The following is a 26,103-nucleotide window of genomic DNA, read 5'->3' as shown; positions in this document are numbered from 1 at the left end:
TGTGTGCGCGCGTGTGTCGATGTTAACATGTGTGTGCGCGTTTGTGTGTTTGAATTTCAGATCAAGAAACATTAACAGCATTAACACGAATAATGGTTATACTCGCACTCTGCTCTTTACCAGGTGCCTATGGATGTACGCGCCTCGCCCAAATCACATTATCATCGGCTTGGTACATAATTTATATACTGAGCAACTTTTAGAAAAGTCACCAGAAGAAACTTGGTTTAGATGTATTGTATAATATTGAAGTATGAACATTTTGTATATCTTTGATGTTGTACAGAAAATGCAAGTTGAAAATACGACGTATAATGATATTGTTGATTCTAAAAAATTAAATGTTTGTATAATTGATTGAAGTAAATCACTGATTCTTCATCAGTGACATTAATGCAGCCATTGGAGTGACTTAATACATAAATTATCATACTAATTATTGTATTTACAATGTGCAACCAAGGGTCAAGGGTCAAAGTTGACTAGAAATTGTGGCTAATATGATCCCTAAACTGAGGGTCGTGGTAGGACATACTGTTTTCTGTGTTGATATCGAAACGCCTCTTTTTTGGAATGTAACCACTTTCTTCTAAGTGTGACAAAAACTCTTTCATTTTAGTTTCTTGGTGTCCTTGTTGCTCTTTGGTCTCTGCTAATCGCAACAGTCGTTTTTCTTCAAATTTCCATTTGCTTGTGTAAACGTTATCTTCATCTTTGCGACCTAGCAACCTTGTGGTGCCATCTTGTTTCGTATCAAAGCCTTGGATTCTTGCAATCTGATTGGCTAGTTCTTTGTCAAAGTTTTTCAAATTGCGAATTTCTTCCTCAACTTCTTCTCGTGACTTTGATTGTCGTACTTCGGACAGCGATGACGTCTGTTTTGTTAGTCTTTTAGTATTGTCTCTTGGTGTTCCACCAAATTTGATGAGCAATGCTCGTCTCTGTTGTTCCATCTCCTTTGCGATATCTGGCCATCTTTCATCCACAGGTCTACTAAATTGTTCTCGTAAGCGGCTCCTCACTTCCTGTACTGTTGGTCCTGTTTTTCTCATATAATGTTCAGTAAGTCGAACGAATGCACTTTTTGGTCGTTCTTCGGGCTTTCGTCCAAACTGCTGAGTCCTAGAGTAATGTGCGTTCCTGTGTGGTGGCGCAGTTTTGACCCTAAGCTTACTTTTCGAGCGACTAATCGATTTCGCAGATTTTTCCGATTTCGGTGCGAAGGTAGTGCCTTCTGAGTTTCGACGTTGGCGTTGTTTCGTCGTCTGGCCACAAGATGGCGCACTAACCAAGTTTGTACGCGCGAAGCTGCTTGCCGGTAACTTGATGTGAAGTGAAGTTCCTCGTTCACTACATGCATCATCATTGACCGTCTTTTCATGTCCATTCATACCAAGTATCGGCATCTCTGATGCAACATGACGCTCTCTGTGATCATCGTGTATTTCTCCATTGGTCAGCTTTCCCTTCAATTTAGCCTCCTCCTCCTCGTCCAATATTTCCTCTACTTGTAACTTTTCCTTCATCATTTGTGTCAGAGACATTTTTTCTTGTTTGTCATACATTTCACGTTGTTGCTGTAGTAAGCGTTTTTCTCGCACGTTGCTTTGTCGCAGTCCTTCGGATAGTTCGCTCCTGTAAGGAGTAGCACCGCCATTCCACCGGTGGAAATCACGAGTAGATCTTTCCGGTTTGGTTGGTGTCGTGGTTGTCATGGTGACGTAGTTATGACGTAATAGTACTACTGCAAAATATGTTGGCTCTTATTTCTTTACTCCAACTTGAAATCATTTGTTAATAACCATTTCCTGTGTAAAAAAGAAATGTTGACAGTTATTAAAGGTCGATTTGTCTATCTTCATGAACAAAACAGGCACCAAATTATGTAACAAACAATATTTTCGTTTGAAACTTTCTGGCTACAACGAAGACCATTATGTAGGTAGCAGTCAGGTAGCGGGCAGGGAAAATTAATTCATTGTTCATGAAAATCATTAACAGACGGATTTGAAAGAGGTCGATGTAACAAACATTTAGCCTACACTTTAAATGTCTTAATCCTGAAGTGATTTACTGTTTAAAACACAAAACATCAATAATATGATAATAATGATGATAATTTCAATGTTGTTGTCAATAATGTCATTGTAGGTATGAATCCAGTAACACTTCAGATCATGAAAGAATGAAGTCGCAATTGTCTTCAGCTTTGTGTTCATTAAAACAACAACAGTTTTCGTGGATTAATTGAGTATTGTTTCACTGAACATCGATGCCCACTACTTCGATAACGTCTATACTATACCGGCCGAATCAGGGGTTCTATGCAATGTACCATGGCAGCATTAAATATCTCCACTAACAAGTACAAATTATTGACAAAAATCAAGGCGTACTGTAGACATCTTACGTCCCTAAAATAACCTAGAAAATTAGTTTTGTTAATATAATTGCTTTTATCCCTTTAATGTAATTGAAATTTAATGTATACCCATTTAGATCTACAACCATTCATCCGGGACCTTCATTCTAGCTATAAAGTAATCGCAAGTGGACAACAACAATCGGTAATCAAATATTACAAGATTTTAAGTACAAACACGAGAAACGTTGGGTTTTTTTTATAACTGCCACTGTGACAATAAATTCAGTGGAATTGATATTTGAATATTAAAACTTAATGAAATTTAAAAGCTTAATCTAATAATATTGGTGATTAATATCGAGAAATTGTTTCTCTTGAAGGGTTATTTATTAAGGGAACTCTTATAGTTCAGTTTTTGTATGCATTGCATTTCCCACAAATTAAATTTGCATTGCTTAGATTGAATATCAATTCCTAGTAATGTCTCGATACGACTCGTCAGTTTAATTCATTTATTTGATGGTTTATGAAATTAACCAGGGCTGGATTTGCTCGTTGTTATTTTTGAATATTCTGAGAAAATGTATGTATGTATGTATGTATGTATGTATGTATGTATGTATGTATGTATGTATGTATGTATGTATGTATGTATGTGTATGTGTGTATGTGTGTGTGTGTTTGTGTATGTATGTATGTATGTATGTGTGTGTATGTATGTATGTGTGTGTGTATGTGTGTATGTATGTATGTATGTATGTACGTGCTATTAACGTTGTTGACATAAAGTTACAATGACTTGGCTTTTGTGTTGTCGATGTTGAAAAATCTATACTTGGAACTATTGTAACTCAGTGTAGAATGTCATTAAATCCCTATCAATGTATTGCCCTTCAAATGCTCCAAATAACACACCCCTGTGAAGTGACACCTCCCTGCAAACTCAATGACATTGATGTATTGAGGTAGCCCTGTGGTTATTTTCAAATGATATATGCCGGAGGATTGGTAGTCAAACAAAGTAAAAGTATTGTTCAACGTGTCATCAAGATGAAAAGGTGAGACAATTGGGGCAGTAGAGGTTTCCAATGTTTGTTTATAGAGAACACCAACCAGGTAGTCGATTCTCTCATATGGGTATCTCTTTATTTCGATGGGATCTGAAGTGTTTGAATTAACACATGCGCAGACGTGTGACGTTTTTTAGCAAATCCTAAAAATAGTCCGCGACAAATATGAAGAATTACCGATGCGTGTAAGCTGGACACGACAAGACTCAGTAGAAACGACACTATATAATTCAACTTCGGATTCAGAAAAATCCTGCCCCTTGAACCCTTTAACACAATTAGGGACACTGGAAACGCCTACATCAAACGTTGCAGCAAATTTATCATATAAAAATATGTGTTCATGATTTACGCTTCAGGTAAGGAATGTCTGTCAATGATGAATTCATATGTCTAGAAGATTTAAAGTGAATAGTAGTGCAGATCTAGAGCGAATGATATCATAGAACAATCAATGACACCTGAGTGACTTCGACTGGACACTATTATTTATTGTGTCATTCCGTTCTTGTTTTCCATGTTTGACTGAATAACAATTGCATAGTGGAGTGTATGATATGAGTGCCATGTTCTTCATGGTTAAAACGAAAACAAAGTAAGTATCATGTTACGTAGTTTACTGAATGAGTGACTCACACTTTTCATCACCTGGGGTCAAAAAAGACAGAGAAGAATCGAACAGTCTTCATATTGAATAAACCAATTGTTACACACATCTGATTGTAGTCGAGGAAAACAAACTGTTGCCTTAACTGACCATTCCATGTAAATTGAAGGGTAACAGTTTGTATGCACAGATGGACATACCTTAATGAAATAATATAAAATAGAATCTCTACCCTATTCTTTGAGGCTATTTATCGGAAACACATAATTATTTTTTTCATTTGAGTAAAACGCATATAACATCAGCTCGAGCCACTTTAGCGTAGAAACGGGGATCAACAGTAGGACTGGTATATAAACAGAGGTTAAGGAGTAGGTGTAACTGCGTTTATAAGTCACACTAGTATTACCTTGTTGGAGTCCCAGTAACGTATACTAATATATCCTTGATAGCACACATCGTGCATTCATGCAGGAATGGGGTTAACTAGGAGACTGTCGACGAGTCTTAGTAAAAATGACTTAAACAAACATTCTAGTTTGTGTAACTATTCTTGGTCTATTTAAGTGGTGATTTAGACAGAAATACAAATACTGTGAATTACTGATATTTAAAATAAAATAATGATTAATGAAATATTCGCTCAAAGTGGAAAAGACATTTCTAACAACTGTGATACGTTGATTTTGGATACTGTAGAAGTAGGTCACTAGGCGACAGATTTTGGGACATTCTAACAATATTCTCGTCTGCGGACGGAGGCTACATTACAAGACACAAAGAACAGCTCACCACCACCACCACCACCACCTCCACCACCACCACCACCCCCACCCCACCGCCACCCCTTCTCTTGAATTGAGTTAGTAAACACTTGCAGAGTGCATAACAACGAACTTGTTATGATCAGTGAATGGTAATTGTACACCTCCACAGTGCGGAGTCCAATAAAGTTAACTGAGCCGAAATGTTGCTAGAGTGTCCGTAACTACGACCCAAGCAAAATTGTGTTTGTGTTTGTTGCTTGAATGTATGGGAATTCATACCAACACGTATCTCCAAAGAGGGAACATATAGAAAACCAGGTACACGTAGTTGAAAACACCATAGTTGTATTTTGGGTTGGGACCTCTTCTCTGGATGGGTTATAGATTGAAAGGCTGAATGCTAACATTATCGGATAAACTATATCTTTAATGGCATCTTTTGATATGAAGTCAGACAACCTTGATATTTCTTGATTCTTGGTAGACACACACTTCAATCCCATTATTCGCTAACAGGTTGTTAATTGGGAAACATTAAAGACTCAATTCGTCATCCATTCCGTCACGGTTATATGGATTCAGCATTTAGTGTACGTGAATGGAATCTCAAACAAGCAAACGACCGACCGACAGATTACGAATGAATCTCATTTTTTTGAGTTCGTCATTTGGAACGTTGGATTTCTTGTTGTTTTTTCTTTGTCAGTAAGTTAACTAAGTAAATCGAGTCTGTAAAAGAATTTAGCGAAATATTGACCCCGTCGAGTGGACAGAGACTGTATGTAAATAAAATGAGTAAATATGGCCTGAGTAGTGTATTCACCTGTTGTTTGCTTGTTTCGAGTTATGCGATGATTTGACATCATGGAGAAGGTTTGGCACTATGCATATACAGAGAGCTGTAGAGCGAGCATCATGGTCGACGTTCCTATTGCTAACGTGGACAGCTGGTATGGTACGGTATATATGTGGCATGGTATTGTGTGCTATGATAAAGGATATGGTGTTGTGTTGTGTTGTGTTGTGTTGTGTGGTGTGGTGTGGTATGGTGTGGTGTGGTGTGGTATAGTATAGTATATTTTATTTGACATGAAATAATGTAAGAAATACATTATCTATAGTCAAAAACATACAAAAACAAGTTCGTATGGTATGTTATGGTATGGTATGGTATGGTATGGTATGGTATGGTATGGTATGGTATGGTATGGCATGGTATGGTATGGTATGGTAATGTATGGTATGGCATGGTATGGTATGGTATGGTATGGTATGGTATGGCATGGCATGGCATGGCATGGTATGGTATGGTATGGCCATATGTGGCAATATGAAGCGGTTCGACCGCTTTTTTGTTGAATAAATATATCATTATTATAAAAGTTTTAGCTGCAGCTGAACAATAAATCGCCAAACCTACCATAGAGTTAGTAAAATATTTACTGGAACCTGGACATTAAAACGCTGAAGCTAGCAATGGTCTGTTTGTAATGGCTCACAGAGTTGAAGCTAGCAATGGTCTGTTTGTAATGGCTCACAGAGTGTGACATATACTGACTCAATAGTTCATTAAAGGTGGGGTCTGATCACGACATGAACCCACAGCCCCGTCCATTTCTAAACGCTATACGCTACTTCGAGTTAACTAAAATGTATAAAACATGAGTTTTTGCTGTGCAACAAAATGTCAGATTTATGTACATGTCCTTCACAGTAGTTTACGGCTATGGCACGGATGGCTTACTCTAGCTCTGGATGTATGTGCTACGAAGTTCGACACGTCTTAGCTCTGGATACGCTACGAGGTTCGACACGTCTTCCCTCTCTTACTCTAAAGCAACAGAGTTTTACAGTATATTTCATGTCAGTGTTTATTGCCTTACTTTGATACAGCCGTACAGAAACTAATAAGAAACTGTACATTCTCCACTTAAAGATAGCAATATTGCAATTCCTTGCTATGTTTTGTCTGCAGGAAATAAACCATTTAAACGTACTGTATCTAGATGTAGACATGTGGGCGCCAATGTTTTTATGTCTGCATTTGATGTCTGCAGTGGCATGTTAGTTCATTTCATGATATAGACAAAATGTCACAAGAAACTCTCATTCAAGACTTGCTATCTTGAAGTGTAGCACGTACAGTTTCTTATTGGTCTGTATGTAGTTGTATCAACTTGAACTAGTGAACAGTAACATGGAACGGGCTGTAACTGTCTGCTATTTTGATTATGGTATTACGTTTTTTGTACCCATAAATGGCCACCATTGCCGCTACCTGTGAAAAAGGTGTATTGGTGTAGTTATTCAAGCAGTACATGTAACACACCGTACATTTCTCTACTGTATGAAATAGTCTCAGGGCGGTCCGTAGCTAAATTTTGTAGTCGCAAATTAAAAGAAACCACGAATTTTGACGAGTTTGATATAAATTTAGAGTGACAGCACTATATTTGTGTAATGATTAATCTATCTCTAAAAATCGTGAAATCGTTGGCCTTGTGTATCATAATCTAATAATCGTATTATTCCTACAAATACAAAATGTAACAAGTGTAAGATTGTTACCATGGTGTTACGTCAATATACAAACAGATCACCAGACCCACATGTTACGTATATGCTCAGACCACTATTCTCTATAGTGGTCTAAGGTATATGTCATGATTATAATTCCGTCAGGAAATAACAACATCTTTCATAATGGTTGATAAATGGGGTTTTGTATTGTCAAGAAACACACCTGCCAAGTAAGATCTAGTGACACTGAATACAAAGGTGCAGCCTCGGGCGGGCGTTATTTTGAACACGCTTGTTACTAAAACCTGCTCCGAGATATTCTTGTCTAACAGCCTCAAACTCTCCCATGACGTATAATGTTCCTAATATTCGACACAACGCGAAATCCCCTGTGCAATGTAATAAACAATATGTCTACTCTCAAATCGGATCACTATTGTGTGGTCTGAGGATCAAAGCACGCTGTACATATTCACGCACACCGCATTATATACTGTATACATGGATCTCTAACCCGTCTATGATTGATTATCCGTCTTAGTAATCAGTAGCAGACGACAGGAATCGTACAAATGATTTTGGTGAATAGTACATCACGATTATATGGACAGGTATCAAAGACTAGTTCCGTTTGGAAGTCAGTCAGTAACACACAGTGTGTGTCATAGAGTGCTCGGCCCTGATGCTCGATCTAGTCGAGATTGAAGAACAGGTTTCTAGAACAACTTTGAAGTTTTAAACTGCGTGTATTGGAGGGGTTTAACATACAAAAAGATTACCGTTTATACGTATACACTTTAATAGTATTAATTAGTTTCATCATCATATCCCATGTTTCATATTTAAAAAAATATAAATTATCGATATGTATATTTCATGAAACCCAATGTCTATGGTTGAGAGAGAAAAAAAGTAATGAATAACATGGATTCTGTCTCTTGCACTTGAGAATTCGCGCGAAGATATTCATGAAACAAAGTCGTTTTGATGCTCACAGTCCAACTGACCTCTGTTCACGATGTGTACTAGTACCTAAAATCGCCAGTTTTGAACGAAAAGTGGTAAAAGTGGCTATGATATCGTTCCGGACTACCTAAAATGTTATACAAACGAACACATTCACTCACCCATTACGATGTTTCCAAGCCGCCCCCTGGTACACTATTAAAAGTTGTACTTCTGTGCGTACGACTTTCTCTTCACCGATTTATATACTCGTCAAGATACTGAACTGCCTAAGACAACGAACATACTCCACATGCGCAGAACGTGCCTTCTACAAGGCAACAAGCTAGCATGCGGATTATCCGAGAAGTGGGTATTTAGAGTGTTTAACTTTTCTTTACAATTTGTAATTACGTCGCGTCAACGTACATCACCCAGCAAAACAGGAATGTTATCACAACTGTCGAAATCTGTAATACGCAGGAGACCTTTTGAACCCAAATTCTGAGTTAAAATCGAGACGTGGGACCTATTACATCCATGGAAACTTTAAATCATAAGTAGTACGTCGTTAAGTCACTTGAGGATGTTACTATGGCAAGTAATTGTTTGAAATGTACATGGAATTTAACGGACTACACAATAAGTACATTTAATAAGAAAGTATTAATTCGACAAGCTGCTACCAACGCCTTGTTTAATACCCTCCACAATTAACTAGAGGAGGGAATCGTTTAATCGTTGAGAAGTGTTTCGACCTCGTACATAGAACAACCAATCGGCAATTGGATACCCCAGTTCCCACTTATTGCACTATGGCGCGGAGAGTAGTTGGCATGTAAATTACACGACATTTAACACTTGATTGGGTTGTGTTAGTACTAGTCCTAAGGCTAAAAACAATGCTTTGTCAACGTGTCAGCTTAGACTTTATGAGTCCAGGTAAGCTTTTACATCAGGGTGAATCAGTGGCAGATAAATCATCTGTGTTGTTCACAATACTCGTGGGTTTATATAATTACATGTGCGATTTGTGACTGAATATTCATGACTCCTGAGTGTGTATTAGCATGGAAGTATAACCCACTGGTATTACATTTAGACAAACATGATAAACAGTCATGGGTATTCAGTGTGCGTCTGATAAATTTTACATCTTAAGTCCCATAATGCAACGGTGGATCAGCATTTCTTGGCAATCTCGTAAAATTACTGTGATGTAAAATCATAAAATGACCCAACGTTTATGAAAATACATCAGTTTCCTGGATTACAGGATCCTGGTATACAGGATCACCAGGTATATAGATTACCTGGTATATACATTACCTGGTATATAGATTACCTGGTATATAGATTACCAGGTATATAGATTACATGGTATATAGATTACCAGGTATATAGATTACATGGTATACAGGATCACCTGGTATATAGATTACCTAGTATATAGATTACCAGGTATATAGATTACCTGGTATATAGATTACCTGGTATATAGATCACCTGGTATATAGATCACCTGGTATATAGATCACCTGGTATATAGATTACCTGGTATATAGATTACCTGCTATATAGATCACCTGCTATATAGATTACCTGGTATATAGATCACCTGGTCACGTATACAGGATTACCTGGTATATAGATTACCTGCTATATAGATTACCTGCTATATAGATCACCTGGTATATAGATTACCTGGTATACAGATTACCTGGTATATAGATTACATGGTATATAGATTACCAGGTATATAGATTACCTGGTATATAGATTACCTGGTATATAGATCACATGGTATATAGATTACCTGATATATAGATCACATGGTATATAGATTACATGGTATATAGATCACCAGGTGTATAGATCACATGGTATATAGATTACCTGGTATACATGATCACCTGGTATATAGATTACCTGGAATATAGATCACCTGGTATATAGATTACCTGGTATATAGATTACCTGGTATATAGTTTACCTGGTATATAGATTACCTGGTATATAGATCACCTGGTATATAGATTACATGGTATACAGGATCACCTGGTATATAGATTACCTGGTATATAGATTACCTGGTATATAGATTACCTGGTATATAGATCACCTGATATATAGATTACCTGGTATATAGATTACCTGGTATATAGATCACATGGTATATAGATTACCTGGTATATAGATTACATGGTATACAGGATCACCTGGTATATAGATTACGTGGTATATATATCACCTGGTATATAGATCACCTGATATATAGATTACCTGGTATATAGATTACCTGGTATATAGATTACCTGGTATATAGATCACCCGGTGTATAGATCACATGGTATATAGGATCACATGGTATATAGATTACCTGGTATATAGATTACCTGGTATATAGATCACCTGGTATATAGATTACATGGTATACAGGATCACCTGGTATATAGATCACCTGGTATATAGATCACCTGGTATATAGATCACCTGGTATATAGATTACCTGGTATATAGATTACCTGCTATATAGATCACCTGCTATATAGATTACCTGGTATATAGATCACCTGGTCACGTATACAGGATTACCTGGTATATAGATTACCTGGTATATAGATTACCTGCTATATAGATCACCTGGTATATAGATTACCTGGTATACAGATTACCTGGTATATAGATTACATGGTATATAGATTACCAGGTATATAGATTACCTGGTATATAGATTACCTGGTATATAGATCACATGGTATATAGATTACCTGATATATAGATCACATGGTATATAGATTACATGGTATATAGATCACCAGGTGTATAGATCACATGGTATATAGATTACCTGGTATACATGATCACCTGGTATATAGATTACCTGGAATATAGATCACCTGGTATATAGATTACCTGGTATATAGATTACCTGGTATATAGTTTACCTGGTATATAGATTACCTGGTATATAGATCACCTGGTATATAGATTACATGGTATACAGGATCACCTGGTATATAGATTACCTGGTATATAGATTACCTGGTATATAGATTACCTGGTATATAGATCACCTGATATATAGATTACCTGGTATATAGATTACCTGGTATATAGATCACATGGTATATAGATTACCTGGTATATAGATTACATGGTATACAGGATCACCTGGTATATAGATTACGTGGTATATATATCACCTGGTATATAGATCACCTGATATATAGATTACCTGGTATATAGATTACCTGGTATATAGATCACCCGGTGTATAGATCACATGGTATATAGGATCACATGGTATATAGATTACCTGGTATATAGATTACCTGGTATATAGATCACCTGGTATATAGATTACATGGTATACAGGATCACCTGGTATATAGATTACGTGGTATATATATCACCTGGTATATAGATCACCTGGTACATAGATTACCTGGTATATAGATTACCTGGTATATAGATTACATGGTATACATATTACCTGGTATATAGATTACCTGGTATACAGGACCACCCGGTGTATAGATTACCTGGTATATATATTACCCAGTATAGTATAGTTTAGTATAGTACTGGTTCCACCATTTACAATAGCTCAAAGAGTGTACGGTGATTTATGTAATTCAAGGGTTAGCATGACAAAAGTACAGAGCAATTGAGACAAGGGCGTTAACTTCCACATGCATGCTATCAATTAAGGGAGCCTTCAGTAATTACAAGGGGGAGGGCCGGTGGAATTCAAGTCCGGTCTGTGATATAAAATGTGAACTACCCCTAGTCCGTTGTTCTAAAAAGTGAAGGCTCCCTACATGCAAAAACTAATAATGGAACTCGGCTATACGTAGAAAGTAAAGGAGGACTCCTGATAATGGCTGTAAAAACTTTGACATAGAGATATTATTGTACAGCATAATGGTGTACACATATTTTAACTTATTGTCATGATTTGTAAGAACTGAAAGTAAGCCCAGGGGGTAAGGAGGACTATTTTTTAATTCTTTCATCTAAAATTGTTAATAGAAGTCTATCAATTTAACATAATGCTCTAAAACTCGAAGCTCTCGTTTATTCCTTGTTTGATATGTCTTACTTTATCTTATTTTTGTGTTATATTTGAAAATCATTCTTTGTAATTTAATTCAGAATTAGCTATGTATAAGAAATGCTTGACATCTCTTTATAACAGTATCACTATAAGATAGACCTGAAAATATGGTGACACTAAGTCTGTGTTTGTGTCATTTAAAAAATTACAGATATTTTTCAGATAATTCAGAAATACAAACCAGACAGTTTGTAAGTTTTTACCTTCAACAATTCTTCTTATGTTTACGAAATAAATAATAACACTGTCGTGGTTCCCACCGTCGTTCAAAACACGTGTATTTCCCTCTACAATTGTTGTATCGGTATATCGTCGTAAAGGAAGGGATAATGGGGTCATCGGTTACTGCGTTACTTAGTGTACCAACTGTTGCCACCTTTAAAGAGGGATTAGTAGCGATAATCAACAAAACACTAGATTACGAGAGCGAATAACGTGACGTGTATTGGAATCGGACTTCGCTGAGTGTCACAACAAAACGAGCTGACGACATACGCGACATGGCACGTACAAGTTTTTAGCTACCGGTATTTCGTATGACGTTAACCTGTTTATTTTGGTGTTACGAGTATAGACACTTCAAAATATCTAAGTCCAGGTGCATTTCAACAACATAAACAACAATCACGTGACCTTGATATTTTACTCGATAAAGCCACCTTTCACCGGCAATTCTGTCCCGTCACCCTATGCTTGGCTACTATCATCCTATCATCAAATGGCGGCATCACATCCAGCAAGGTCATGTACATAGTATTTGTGATTTTAGCAAGCGGCAGATGAATCATACATGGCTAAGAAGATTTCAAAATCTAAAAATATACGAGTTACTGTTAATCTAAATCCCATCATGATGACGGACTGTATATGTAATTTGTGGTATCACTGGAAATGGGGCACCGAGCTATATCTTATTTCATTTCATAAGTTTTTGTGGGCTGGCGATAGAAGGGTCTTTCAGCGATGAACAGTTAACATGGGGGTTGTGATACGTGCACGTTGAATTCATTTTATTACCAAACTCCCCAAATACGTATTTATACGAAAGGAAATGTCCTGATGATTAATGGGGTTTTATTTCCGTCTTTCCAACTATTTCTATTCAGAGAGATTTCTAAAAAAAAAAAGTGAGCTGTTAATATGTAGATAGTTCCCGAAAAAAGAAAGAAAAAGAAAACACTGTTCAACTTGATGGCACCATGACAACTCGTGTAAAGAGCTGTACCTTTTTCAGCAGGTATGTGACGTGAATTGAAATAGAATGAAAGACAAGTTAAGAAAAGAGATTCGTTCGTCCGTAAAAGTCCACTATACGTCAAATGGATAACATCGTAAAAGTTGAATTAGCATGACTGAAACTTGTATAACGCGTACAGATTTTCCCACACATGTTGCTGAATCTAATTAACTTCCATTCCTTGTTAGACTAGGATGCTGTACAGGGTATGTCTTGTACCTACTTTTGTTACTATACTTGCTAAGGTGTGTAATCATCAAGTGATTATTCTACCATTATTATATATTTACTAAGTTTGAAATGATGCTTACCAGAAAATGACCTCTGACTGCCATACTTTTTTAACCCAACCTATTCTCAATTCAAATCAACAACAAAAATCAAGGGTTACTATACCATTTTTTAAAAAAAATAGTGGCGTGGTCAGTATGATATCAAAATTTAGTCATTTTAGAATCCAATATGGGCGCCGAATACTGTGATAACTCTATGGGGAAAATAGAATCCAATATGGGCGCCGAATACTGTGATAACTCTATGGGAAAATAGAACCCAATATGGGTACCGAATACTGTGATAACTCTATGGGAAAATAGAACCCAATATGGGTACCGAATACTGTGATAACTCTATGGGGAAAATAGAATCCAATATGGGCGCCGAATACTGTGATAACTCTATGGGAAAATAGAACCCAATATGGGCGCCGAATACTGTGATAACTCTATGGGAAAATAGAACCCAATATGGGCGCCGAATACTGTGATAACTCTATGGGAAAATAGAACCCAATATGGGCGCCGAATACTGTGATAACTCTATGGGAAAATAGAACCCAATATGGGCGCCGAATACTGTGATAACTCTATGGGAAAATAGAACCCAATATGGGTACCGAATACTGTGATAACTCATTGGGAAAATAGAACCCAATATGGGTACCGAATACTGTGATAACTCTATGGGGAAAATAGAACCCAATATGGGTACCGAATACTGTGATAACTCTATGGGAAAATACAACCCAATATGGGTACCGAATACTGTGATAACTCTATGGGAAAATACAACCCAATATGGGTACCGAATACTGTGATAACTCTATGGGAAAATACAACCCAATATGGGTACCGAATACTGTGATAACTCTATGGGGAAAATAGAACCCAATATGGGTACCGAATACTGTGATAACTCTATGGGAAAATACAACCCAATATGGGTACCGAATACTGTGATAACTCTATGGGAAAATACAACCCAATATGGGTACCGAATACTGTGATAACTCTATGGGAAAATACAACCCAATATGGGTACCGAATACTGTGATAACTCTATGGGGAAAATAGAACCCAATATGGGTACCGAATACTGTGATAACTCTATAGGGAAATAGAACCCAATATGGGCGCCGAATACTGTGATAACTCTATGGGAAAATAGAACCCAATATGGGTACCGAATACTGTGATAACTCTATGGGGAAATAGAACCCAATATGGGTACCGAATACTGTGATAACTCTATGGGAAAATAGAACACAATATGGGTACCGAATACTGTGATAACTCTATGGGAAAATAGAATCCAATATGGGCGCCGAATACTGTGATAACTCTATGGGAAAATAGAACCCAATATGGGTACCGAATACTGTGATAACTCTATGGGAAAATAGAACCCAATATGGGTACCGAATACTGTGATAACTCTATGGGAAAATAGAATCCAATATGGGCGCCGAATACTGTGATAACTCTATGGGAAAATAGAACCCAATATGGGTACCGAATACTGTGATAACTCTATGGGAAAATAGAATCCAATATGGGCGCCGAATACTGTGATAACTCTATGGGAAAATAGAACCCAATATGGGTACCGAATACTGTTTTAGCTCTACGGGAAAATAGAACCCAATATGGGCGCCGAATACTGTGATAACTCTATGGGAAAATAGAACCCAATATGGGTACCGAATACTGTTTTAGCTCTACGGGAAAATAAAAGGTCAATGATTTTCTTGAAATCAAGACTGTGAAACCAAGCTTTCATATGGTAAAGTTTGGAGAGAATTGAAGAACTTCGATTTTCATGGAAATTTTCATGGAAGTTATAACTGCTGACGAAAAGACTACAAGTTTGGAACCTGTCACGTGTTTCTGAACTATATCGCCAGGGGTATAATGACGATATGACACTACGTACGGACTATTAGCAGACAGGTGGCGAAATATGTGAATATACAAACAATCAATATGGTGTAATCCAAACAAACAAATCCAAGACGCAAACATAAGTTTTGATTTATCTGATGATACCCCGGCGTGTCATGTCTACCGGACAAACCCTGGTGGCAGCTAGATGACATAAAACTTCCGTCTCGTCTTGACACCTATATTGCCCAAAATGTCAGGAACTCAATTGCATTCAGGTAGTCATGAAAAAATAAACAGTTAGCGAATGTTTCAGTTTAAGCTCATTAGATATATACACATAGAACATCAGGATGCCTTAATTGTAATAAATCAATGCAATGTATTCCTAGGATCAGTTATTTTGTAACTTTACTTTAAAAAGCGAACAAAGTACGCGTGGACAAGCTTCAGTGACGAGAACACGTTTACAACAACGTCTGGAATGTGTAATTGTCGGTAGCTGTCATTATATCAAATAGTTGAAACGTAGTCGAATATAAGTTGGTAGGTGTGAGTAAAAAACACACAAAATTATACTTTGGTTTGTTCCAATTAATCTATGGAATTCTGAATCCTAACGCACTAAATACAGAACAGTATTGTTGGTCAGGTCTGCAGACTCGGCTCGAGGGTACTTTTAACGGTAGAAGTGGGTTAAAATTCCGTCTAAGTTGTTGACGTTACTATGTTTGAAATATACTTAGTAGAGAGGTATTGTACGTCGGAACAAGGCAAACATCGCCAATACAAGGTTAGTCGATGGGGTCGAGGCAACGCAAACAATTCATTCTTACCTAAATTCAACAGCCGACCAGAACGAAGGGAAAAGAATGTCGATTTCTCGGGGTGTTATCTCGATTTCACCGTGTTGGTCGCTCTACACTCGATACATGAGTGGTTTGCTAACGGAAGGTTTTATCATAGCGATATATGGCTTATCACGGCCTGGTTGACAACGGTTCGTGTCTCTTATTTAATGTATCCGAACATAAACACGGAGTGGGGGTGATTTGAGGACACGTGATCATGGCGATATTGACATTATTACGAAATAAACATCAGACCGTTGATTTCATTGATTTTATTGGAGCAGCTGACTTCTCTGGTCTATACGATGTGTATATGGATAGATAGTCTCCAATTTATGGCCGTCCTTCCATGGGAATCGATACTTGAATGGATTAATGAATAGAGCATATCGAATAAGTGGGGAGATATATAGCAGAATACGAACAGTTAACGTAACATTACAATCAAAGCACGAATATCATACATACTCTGCTACAGCTGACATAGAACACTTAACAACAGATACATGACTCTTGGCACCATGATTAAAATCATGAGGTTTCCTCCCTGACAGCTCGATTATCCCAGGCCGATTATGCTGCATAGTGGACACTGGGGTCCGTGCGTCCATTGATAACGACACGAAAAGCGTTGCCAACCAACAACAAAGTTGTGACAGACAGCTTCGTTCATATGTAATCTGATACGCAGAACGGATCCTTTACATGTATATTTGTCTCTCTATAATATATATATAACTAATAAGAGAAACTTACAGTTGTTCCGACAACCAGACATGGCGAAATCCACAAGCTATTCAGTGTTTCCTTGACAAGTCCATACTCTTGTACTATAGGAGAACTGGTCATCAGTTAACTTATTATTAGTAATTACGACGAAGACGTCTCGTTTTGTCATGTAAGTCTTCTATGTTTCTATGTATGATAATACTTGTAAATAACGATCCATCACACCACTACGTTTTAGTTGGTCAGTGGAGGGTGTCGTAAACAAGCCAGTGTCTGTAGACCAAAGGCCAGCGTAGTCAGACTGTACGCTATTCCTCACAAACTGTTATAAATAAACTCATCGGTTTTTGTGCCACAGGGCTCTATACCGGTATTTGACTGTATTGTTAATGGTCGCACCCGACGTATTTAATTTGGGTATTCTGAATGCCAACAAAGGGCAGTGTCTACGTCTAATGGATGTGCTGTGACACTATCGTGTCCAACATACCTGATAGGTATAAAGGTTCTTTAAAGTAATGGGTTGGCTGTACGGTCTCTCTTCATTCAATTCCTGACCTGTCCATTTCAATTGGTTCTTAGTTATGTGATACTTAGAACATAGTTTGTTAGCACATAAAACTATGACGTGGTGAGTAAACCAGTTTGATGCCATGGTATAACGGTCTTCCTCCAAAATATAAGGTAAGATTTTCCATTAAAATCCAAACCAGATTAACTAAACAAATTGTTAATAAAAACTTAATTTTATGACATTTACTCTGACGTTGTGTCTACAGCACCTTCACTCTATCTGTCCACCGATCGTCGTCCTTTTTTACTTTGTCTGCCTACCCAGGTTGTCTACTTCTCTCTATCTATCCCTCCACCTTTGTCTGTCTGTCTGTCTGTCTGTCTGTCTGTCTGTCTGTCTGTCTGTCTGTCTGTCTGTCTGTCTGTCTGTCTGTCTGTCTGTCTGTCTGTCTATCTGTCTGTCTATCTGTCTGTCTGTCTGTCTGTCTACCCAGGTTGTCTACCCAGGTTGTCTACTGTCCATTTTCTATCCCTAAACCTATGATAAGATATCAAATTTTTTAATAAGTCTTTTGGTGAATGAAGCTAAAGTAGTACAGTGGTTGGTTATACCATAGACCCTCCATCAACGTTGGTGGAGGGTCTATGGTTATACATCTGAAATGAACGTATTGTCAAAACGTGTTTTATTTGTCTGTTCTCACTGTCGATTATTTGTGAGATGGACCGCTATGTAAACTCTTCGTTCCCTCCAGTTATTAGTGAGTTGGACCGCTATGACCTATGTAAACTCTTCGTTCCCTCCAATTTAACGTGGAAACGAAGGTCAACGAGACTCTATACCTTTCATTAAATATAAGTAGCTTAGCATTATTTCAATTATTACTTGGTAAATTTACAATCCATGCAAATAACAAAAGACTTCCTTTCCTAGATCGTTAGAACTGAGTTTGATAGACGTCCGGTTAATTAAATTGGGTTTAGTACAACCTTTCCAATTTGTTGAGATTGTGTGTTTACTAGTTAAAGAGCACGTCGCTATGATGTTCGTCAGTGGGTTCACTGTTTTCTTTTAAAAGAGGCTACTGTGAAGTCACCAACACCTTGTACGAAATACAGATTATTTAATAACCTCTTGAAGTACCTAACTGCAGTAACTATAGTGTTTTTTCGCCCCGTTTTCCACGATACCATATTGACGAACTCGATATCCGCTCAAAGATTATGATTTTGAAGTGTTGGTTTTTTGGAAACTTTGGCGTATAAAAAGGTTAAGGTTGTATTTGATGACACAGTTGTTTATATCACCATGACAACTGAATACAGATGTACATATCAAATTCATGGCTTCTCAATCGCTGATCATTATTGACGGTGAATGATAGGATGTCAAGGTCTGGCGCAAGGATTTTTTTTATAAGTGTGGTGCGTGCGTGCGTGCGTGCGTGCGTGCGTGTGTGACAGACAGGCAGAGAATGAGGAGCGACGGGGAGTGAGAAGAGAGGAGAGAGAGAGAAAGAGAGAGAGAGAGAGAGAGAGAGAGAGAGAGAGAGAGAGAGAGAGAAAGAGAGAGAGAGAGAGTAGGGATTTATTTATAACTTTGTTATTTATTTTCTTGATATTTATACTTTGAATCTTCAAACAATATATTACATTTAAATTCAAAGATTTGTTCAAAGTCTTTATCAAACGATGAGCCCAATTCTCTTTATATGTGAAGGCTAACCACCTGTAAGGTATTCACATATATAGGGGATAAAAGAAACAACTTTCATAGCATTGTAGACTAATACAAAACATACACTGACGTCATCAGGACAACCACACGTATACCCTACTATCCTCAAATACAATGTGTATTATTCCTCAGGATACATTGCGTATTATTTATTGTCACAGGACTAATGAACTGCGAAACTACCATTGTAGTTTGTACAAAGAATTTCGTAATAAAACAGCTGAGTCGGACAACATATAGCCAACTGTTAAACATCAGAATGGTGGAACACATACAGATATTCCACACTAAGTTTTGTCTGAAATATTGCCTCGATGTAGAGTTGAGTTATACCCATTCAATAAGATAATACTGTTGTACAATATTAAGATTACAAAATACAAGAATGGTACGGTGTTGCAAATTGAAAAGTGTGTGCAAAACTATTCCCGAAGATTCAATCGGTTTATGAGTACTCAGTTACATGTATCATTCTTTGCGTTCGTTGCTCATTGAATTAAATTTGATTCGGAAAACTCACAGGACAAAATATGATTGATACGCAATCAAATATAGTGTGACGTGACGTTATGACATCAAGTTTGTTCTTTCGTGTGTTTATTTCACAAATGGGGGAAATTAGGGTTATATATATATATATATATATCCTTCTAAACGTGGTCACGGTTCTTAGAGAACATTATAATCGTAACCTCTTGGATTTGTTTATTTTCATTCCAAGTGCAGTCAGTACCTGTACAGGTAATAGTGGGGAATGTTGAACTTCATGGACATGTGAAATGGATGAAGCTAAACTTGATCTTTAAAACGAGGCTGTTTGCAGCGACTCTTTCACTGAGAAGAATTCTGGCTACCGTACCAGTCTTGTTCGACCGTCATATCTACAGATTGAAAGGTTGACGCTTATCTTATATGGTACAAACGTACAGGTCGAATATAGTAATAGTTTGGTGGGTACTTTAGTAACTACTTGCTACATGCAAGTAAATAGGATGTGATATCGCGAATCGACAATATTTGATTGTTAATAAATGATGAAATACTTCCGAAGTCATTATACCTTATATTTATGTGATTTGTAATTATTTCTGCCTTGGACAATCTTTACTTTAGAGTTGCGTTGTTTCTGTTGATTGAAACTAATATGAGAACCACGTGATTAATTCTAATTCATCTCATCCATTTATTATTTGTACAGATAAACATCAACTAAATAATTCATTGCATAGTATATGTTTCTCTCCTCAAAAGTCCATGTACGTCTTGTCAAGTTCATGGTTCTTGTGCTAGCTGTATGACCAAGAGTTCTAAATAACTTAGCCGATTAGGCAATCTTCAGTAATTACAAGGGGCGGGGGAAATCAAGCCCTGTCTGTGGCATTTTTATGTGGGCCCTCCCCTAGTCCGTTGTGCTAAAAGTGATACTACCTCAATTTCCTTTCTCTAATATAGGACCCTCCCCCTTGTTTAAATATTTTAATGAAACAAACACATTTTTAACACCGCCTCCCTGTAGCGTAATTGTTAGATTAGTAGTCAGAACGTTCTGGGTTCGAATCCCACTAGAGACGTACAGGGAATTTTTCATGTAGTGAGATTCCACCATATTGATAGTCTTTAAAGGCATTTACTGTTTCCCACTATTACCATACCACCACAGTGAGTGAGTGAGTGAGTGAGTGAGTGAGTGAGTGAGTGAGTGAGTGAGTGTGTCTGTGTGTCTGTCTGTGTCTGTCTGTCTGTCTGTCTGTCTGTCTGTCTGTCTGTCTGTCTGTCTGTTTGTATTAAATCGATGCCTATGTTTGGATCTAATTGGCTGAACTCCCAAAGACAAGATGACTGATTTACCAAGGTTTATTTGTTGATGTTAATATCTATGTTTCGTATATGACATTTCTTGCTATAAGCTGAACGCCAACGGATTGAAAGAAACGGGGTCGATGAAGTTTGCAGTCTGCCATTTTGTCAAACCAGCGTACAGTTTGCAAACCAAAATTATCAAGAAAAGGGCGATTTTCTATCATTTTACACATGGAGGACTTGTGTGACGTCAGAGTTGTTTATCAATATTGATATTAAAAGTATGGAGAAGTTAATAAGTGCTATGTCCTCTGAATTGGTGAATTTGGGATATCGTAAAAAACGCAATGGTTTGTGTTAGATCAAGTTCAATTGACTTTCCAAGGCTACATTACACCAACGACAACCTCGTCTTCATTTTCATCTCTTTAAATTCTCATCATCGAACGAGTCGTAAGATTTGCTGGGGTTACCGTAGTCAACCGTATCATTTAATAGCCAACCTACCCACCACTTGACGACAACTTGATGGCTGACTTGTATCTGGCTGAGATACTTTTGTACAACAGTGGAAACGTACCATGGCTTGGGAAGGAAAGGTCATAGTTCAGACGACGAGAAAGAAGTGGTGAGATTGAAGTAAGAATTGGTTATTAAAGTATGTCATGTATATAGTAATTAATGTTCACGTGTTCACGAAATTTAAAGTTTTGATATATATATATATATTATAGATAAATCAAACATGAGAAATATAACTTAATTAATATTTTGCGCATTTATTTGTTCTGGACTAACTTTTTTCTAAAGCCCAGCGAGACAACTATCTTTTATAAATAAAGTTTATTTTTTGTACGATACCAACGATGAATTATCAGTTGGCGAACAGAACACAATTGCAACACTTTTGGCAAGGTGTTACAAAGCAGCTGTGTAATCATCGTAAATGTTTCTCGCTTTTAGACAATAAAAAACACCAATTTACAGGTTTATGTGTAATCAACACTTCAAAATGAAGAAAGAATGCCGATGCCCACCATTAGGATCGTTCCCACTTTTACCAGCCTTGTGTGTTATAGTTTACCTCTAAACTTGAACTACCAACAAATCAATCACATGTGAAATGTGCAATTGCTAGTGAAATAAACATTATCAATCGATTTATTTGTAAAACGTTCTTCTTATAATGGAGCCCATAGCATGGAAGTATAACCCACTTCTACTTCCATGCCCATAGACATTGGAGTGAACTCGACTCTAGAGTGTATAACTTGGTTACACTTTAGCTGTTGCCGTGCATTAACACTTCTCTGTACCATTACTGGTTAAAAGTATTGCTGATAACATGTAATTACCGTTATGCTACTTGTCGATTTTCAACCTGGTTTCCCAGTGTGCACTTTTATCAGCGTTACTACGTGGAAGGTGAATCAATCAAAGATGTGACACAAAGAATGGGTTATATCTGTTATATCTGAAACACATTTAGCTTGTACAACAGTAACAAATTGTACGTGATGTATGTATGTATGTATGTATGTATGTATGTATGTATGCATGTATGCATGTGCGTGTGTGTGTGTGTGTGTGTGTGTGTGTGTGTGTGTGCCACACTATGCGTGTTATTAGATTCTTATGAGCACATTGCTTGGGAGTCTGCTGGTTAAACCTTTTGTTTATCTTCAAAAAAATATAATAATATTTATGTTTTATTTGTTATTAATGTTGTATGTAAACAGTTCTAAAGCTACGTGCTTTCGTAAGGTCACGGTTCAGTTCGTAAACGACGATTGATTCTTGAACTAGTGGGTTAGTGTTGGCATCTGTCCGTAATATGCACGGGAACAAAACTCGCTTGACAAGTATACGGAACTTGCGGCACTGTATAAGTAAAGAAAACTCAGTACTCAAATAATAGTTCAGTAAGATATTTAAAACATTTAAAATAAATCATAATTTTATAAAATTCCCCACAATATTGCAGTATCTTTCAAATTTTATTTTGTCAAATTTGTTATATCATTGCGACAGTACATTGTATGAGCCTGGGATGAAGTAATCTATTGACTAGATGAACAAACAAACCAGTAATTGGAGATAAGACGAAATCAGAGAGGAACACACGGACCGATCGCGAGATAAGACGAGATCAGAGAGGAGCACACGGACCGACTAATATTGAGTATTCATTTCCCACCGCGTCAATCGTGTGAACAAACTGTTTCCAAAAGTATATATGATTTAATGTGATCAATTTTAACAAACAAGTGGGAACAAATACAAACCAATGATCATTCCTTTGACTCTATCTCAAATAAAGTCATTTAAAAATGGAAAGTGTTATAAAAAATTGAGTTGGCTTTGGTAGGAAAGTGATAGTTACTTGATAATCTGAGTAATATGATTGGACAAGTAATAAACTGTTGTATTGACGACTAAATATATTGGTTATGGAATGAGAGTCTGTGATTGGGGACTATGAAGGTCGCGTGTCACGTCAAATGGTTTAAAATGCTGCTACACATCACACATAGGTCCTTGGCATGACTATGTATTTGTCTAACTATTAAACACGTGTATGATAAGCCAAAAGCCAAAGAGATCGTTGCTGCGTTTCAATGCATATAGTGTGTAGTCTTGGTGACAAATATGTATACTGGCCATGTATACTGGCCACGTAAAACCGCAGAGGGCGTCTCAGATTGACGATGGAATTTCGTGGTATCAGTATGTATATCAATTTCCCCAAAACTTGTTCTATATAAAAGTAAATGCAGGCAGTATTATGCACAGTATAGCGTGACATGAATTGAGATGTTTACGGGATTCACGGTGCTATAACAGAGAATGTATTGATTGACTACCAGCATGATATAGTGTGACACTGTACTGTGTGTATACATGCAGAGTGTGTATTTGCAAATTGTCTGTGGTTATTTAAGACTTGTATTTTCTATGACATATGTCAATGGAGTTACAACAAAGCATGTAAAATGAAAAACGCTTCTACATTTCTCAGACACGACGTACCAAGATTTGTGATCTGCCTTAGATACGACAACACATGTACAGATATAGTACACTGAAATAAACGGTACCATGAATAATTTTGGTTTTTAAATCAAATGTAATATGTACTTGTAACTGAAAATGTACTCGGACGTATTTAGTTCTTTGCTACCAGAAGATGTCCCAATGATAGGTGGTACCCACCTGGTTATTAGTAATACCAGAAGATGTCCCAATGATAGGTGGTACCTACCACGATAATACCAGGAGATGTCTCAATGATAGGTGGTACCTACCACGGTAATACCAGGAGATGTCCCAATGATAGGTAATACCAAAATCAACACATTTGTAGTACATAAATGTATATATTATCAAAGTACGATCTCGTTCAAAATTATTGATTTGTGTTCAGATATACTATTTCAACTCCATATCCCAAACTTACTTACCAAACTTACCTCACACAGACGCCTTTTGTCATCAAATTCTCACCAATCCGCTGTGTTTTCGTCTAGTGAAATTTTACCAAGTAGACCTCGGACACAGTCACTGTTTGACGGTTAGGACCAACACTGAAAACAACATTGTCGAGATAAAAGCACAGTATGCAAACATTTGTCACGACAGGATAATAGAGTTTTTCAATCAAGTAGGTAACCATATGTATGACGTCATACTCACTGCACTGCCTACCCTTCTGATGACGTCAAGTGCAAAAAGACGGGAACGTGTGCGGTATCTTTTTTGCAAGACGTTTTTACGATGTCTAGCTTGATAATCGAAGTGTAAGCTGTTACATGTATTAGCCTTAGGCTTGGACTTATATAACTTGAAGTGGTTCTGTTGAAGACAAAACTCCGATTTTCAAACTCCCAAATTGCTTTGTTACATAATCCCCACCTCCTCACAGTGTCATAGTTGGCTACCTTCTCTTTGTCATCACAGTGATGGCGCTATTGTTCCCCAACAACAATAGATACCTTCTCGATTCTATTCAGTGTCAAGTACTGTACAAGTCCTAACAACATCCAAGTACGCTTCAGTGCCTTGGTGACCTCACTGTCGGTAGAAGAATGAACCTAAATCCGCTATAAAGACCCTCGTGTTTACAATTTAAGATCATTATCGACTATCTTGGTAAACGAACACAAATCTTGCATTGTTCATTGAAAAGCAATTTTCAAGTTCGAACCTTTTTGGAGGGAAAACGCCTTACGTTGAAATCTGTGCTGTCAAGTACTTGGGGGGGGGGGGAATTACACAGATGCACTGAATTTGCGATTACCATAAAAAAAACGTTAAACATCGTGTAATTATCCAATTACAGTTCGTTCGACCACACGAAATCGATTTCTGTGCTAAGTATGTACACAGGTCTTGAAATCTGCTTCTTTTACAGAATTTGAGCACTTCCGGTATTATAGGTGACGCGTGGTTTTAAATTTTTGTATTTTGATCTTTCGAACAGATGAGAGATTGACCCATGATACTAAAAAAAAATTCAAATAAAAATAAGAATGACAAATTATGGTTATGATAAAGTATATAAGAATATGTTTTCTTGGAGTTGTGTCACTGAAAAATTGTCAGTCTAGTTTTGACGACATTTGAAAATTGAGTAGCTGGGTCTATGCATACAGCGGTATATATAGCACCGCCCTGTCCGTTTG

General features: G+C 37.2%; 2 protein-coding genes across 5 annotated transcripts in view; one reads left to right on the top strand and one right to left on the bottom strand.

Moving 5' to 3' along the window:
• Positions 1-25,026, bottom strand: LOC144445129 (uncharacterized). 4 transcript variants are annotated; one of them, XM_078134687.1, is made up of 2 exons: positions 24,892-25,026; positions 1-1,808 (listed from the first exon to the last, which is right to left on the bottom strand). In XM_078134687.1, exon 2 carries the CDS (start codon positions 1,713-1,715, stop codon positions 483-485), a length of 1,233 nt encoding a protein of 410 aa, XP_077990813.1. In that variant the 5' UTR covers positions 1,716-1,808; positions 24,892-25,026; the 3' UTR covers positions 1-482. The 4 variants fall into 4 exon arrangements, with proteins under 4 accessions (XP_077990813.1, XP_077990815.1, XP_077990816.1 ...); XM_078134689.1 differs by lacking the exon at positions 24,892-25,026 and adding an exon at positions 17,398-17,522; XM_078134690.1 differs by lacking the exon at positions 24,892-25,026 and adding an exon at positions 16,627-16,717.
• Positions 18,018-26,103, top strand: part of LOC144445127 (X-ray repair cross-complementing protein 5-like) — a 44,776-nt gene continuing 36,690 nt past the window's right edge. The window contains exon 1 of the mRNA XM_078134684.1: positions 18,018-18,054. The gene's annotated coding sequence lies outside the window, so the exon portion shown is untranslated. The remainder of the gene's footprint in view (positions 18,055-26,103) is intronic.

The sequence above is a fragment of the Glandiceps talaboti genome, chromosome 13 (assembly GCF_964340395.1).
Source record: "Glandiceps talaboti chromosome 13, keGlaTala1.1, whole genome shotgun sequence".
NCBI classification, from domain to species: Eukaryota; Metazoa; Hemichordata; class Enteropneusta; family Spengelidae; genus Glandiceps; species Glandiceps talaboti.
Note: the sequence above shows the minus strand (reverse complement) of the source record. Positions and strands in the feature narration are given on the sequence as shown.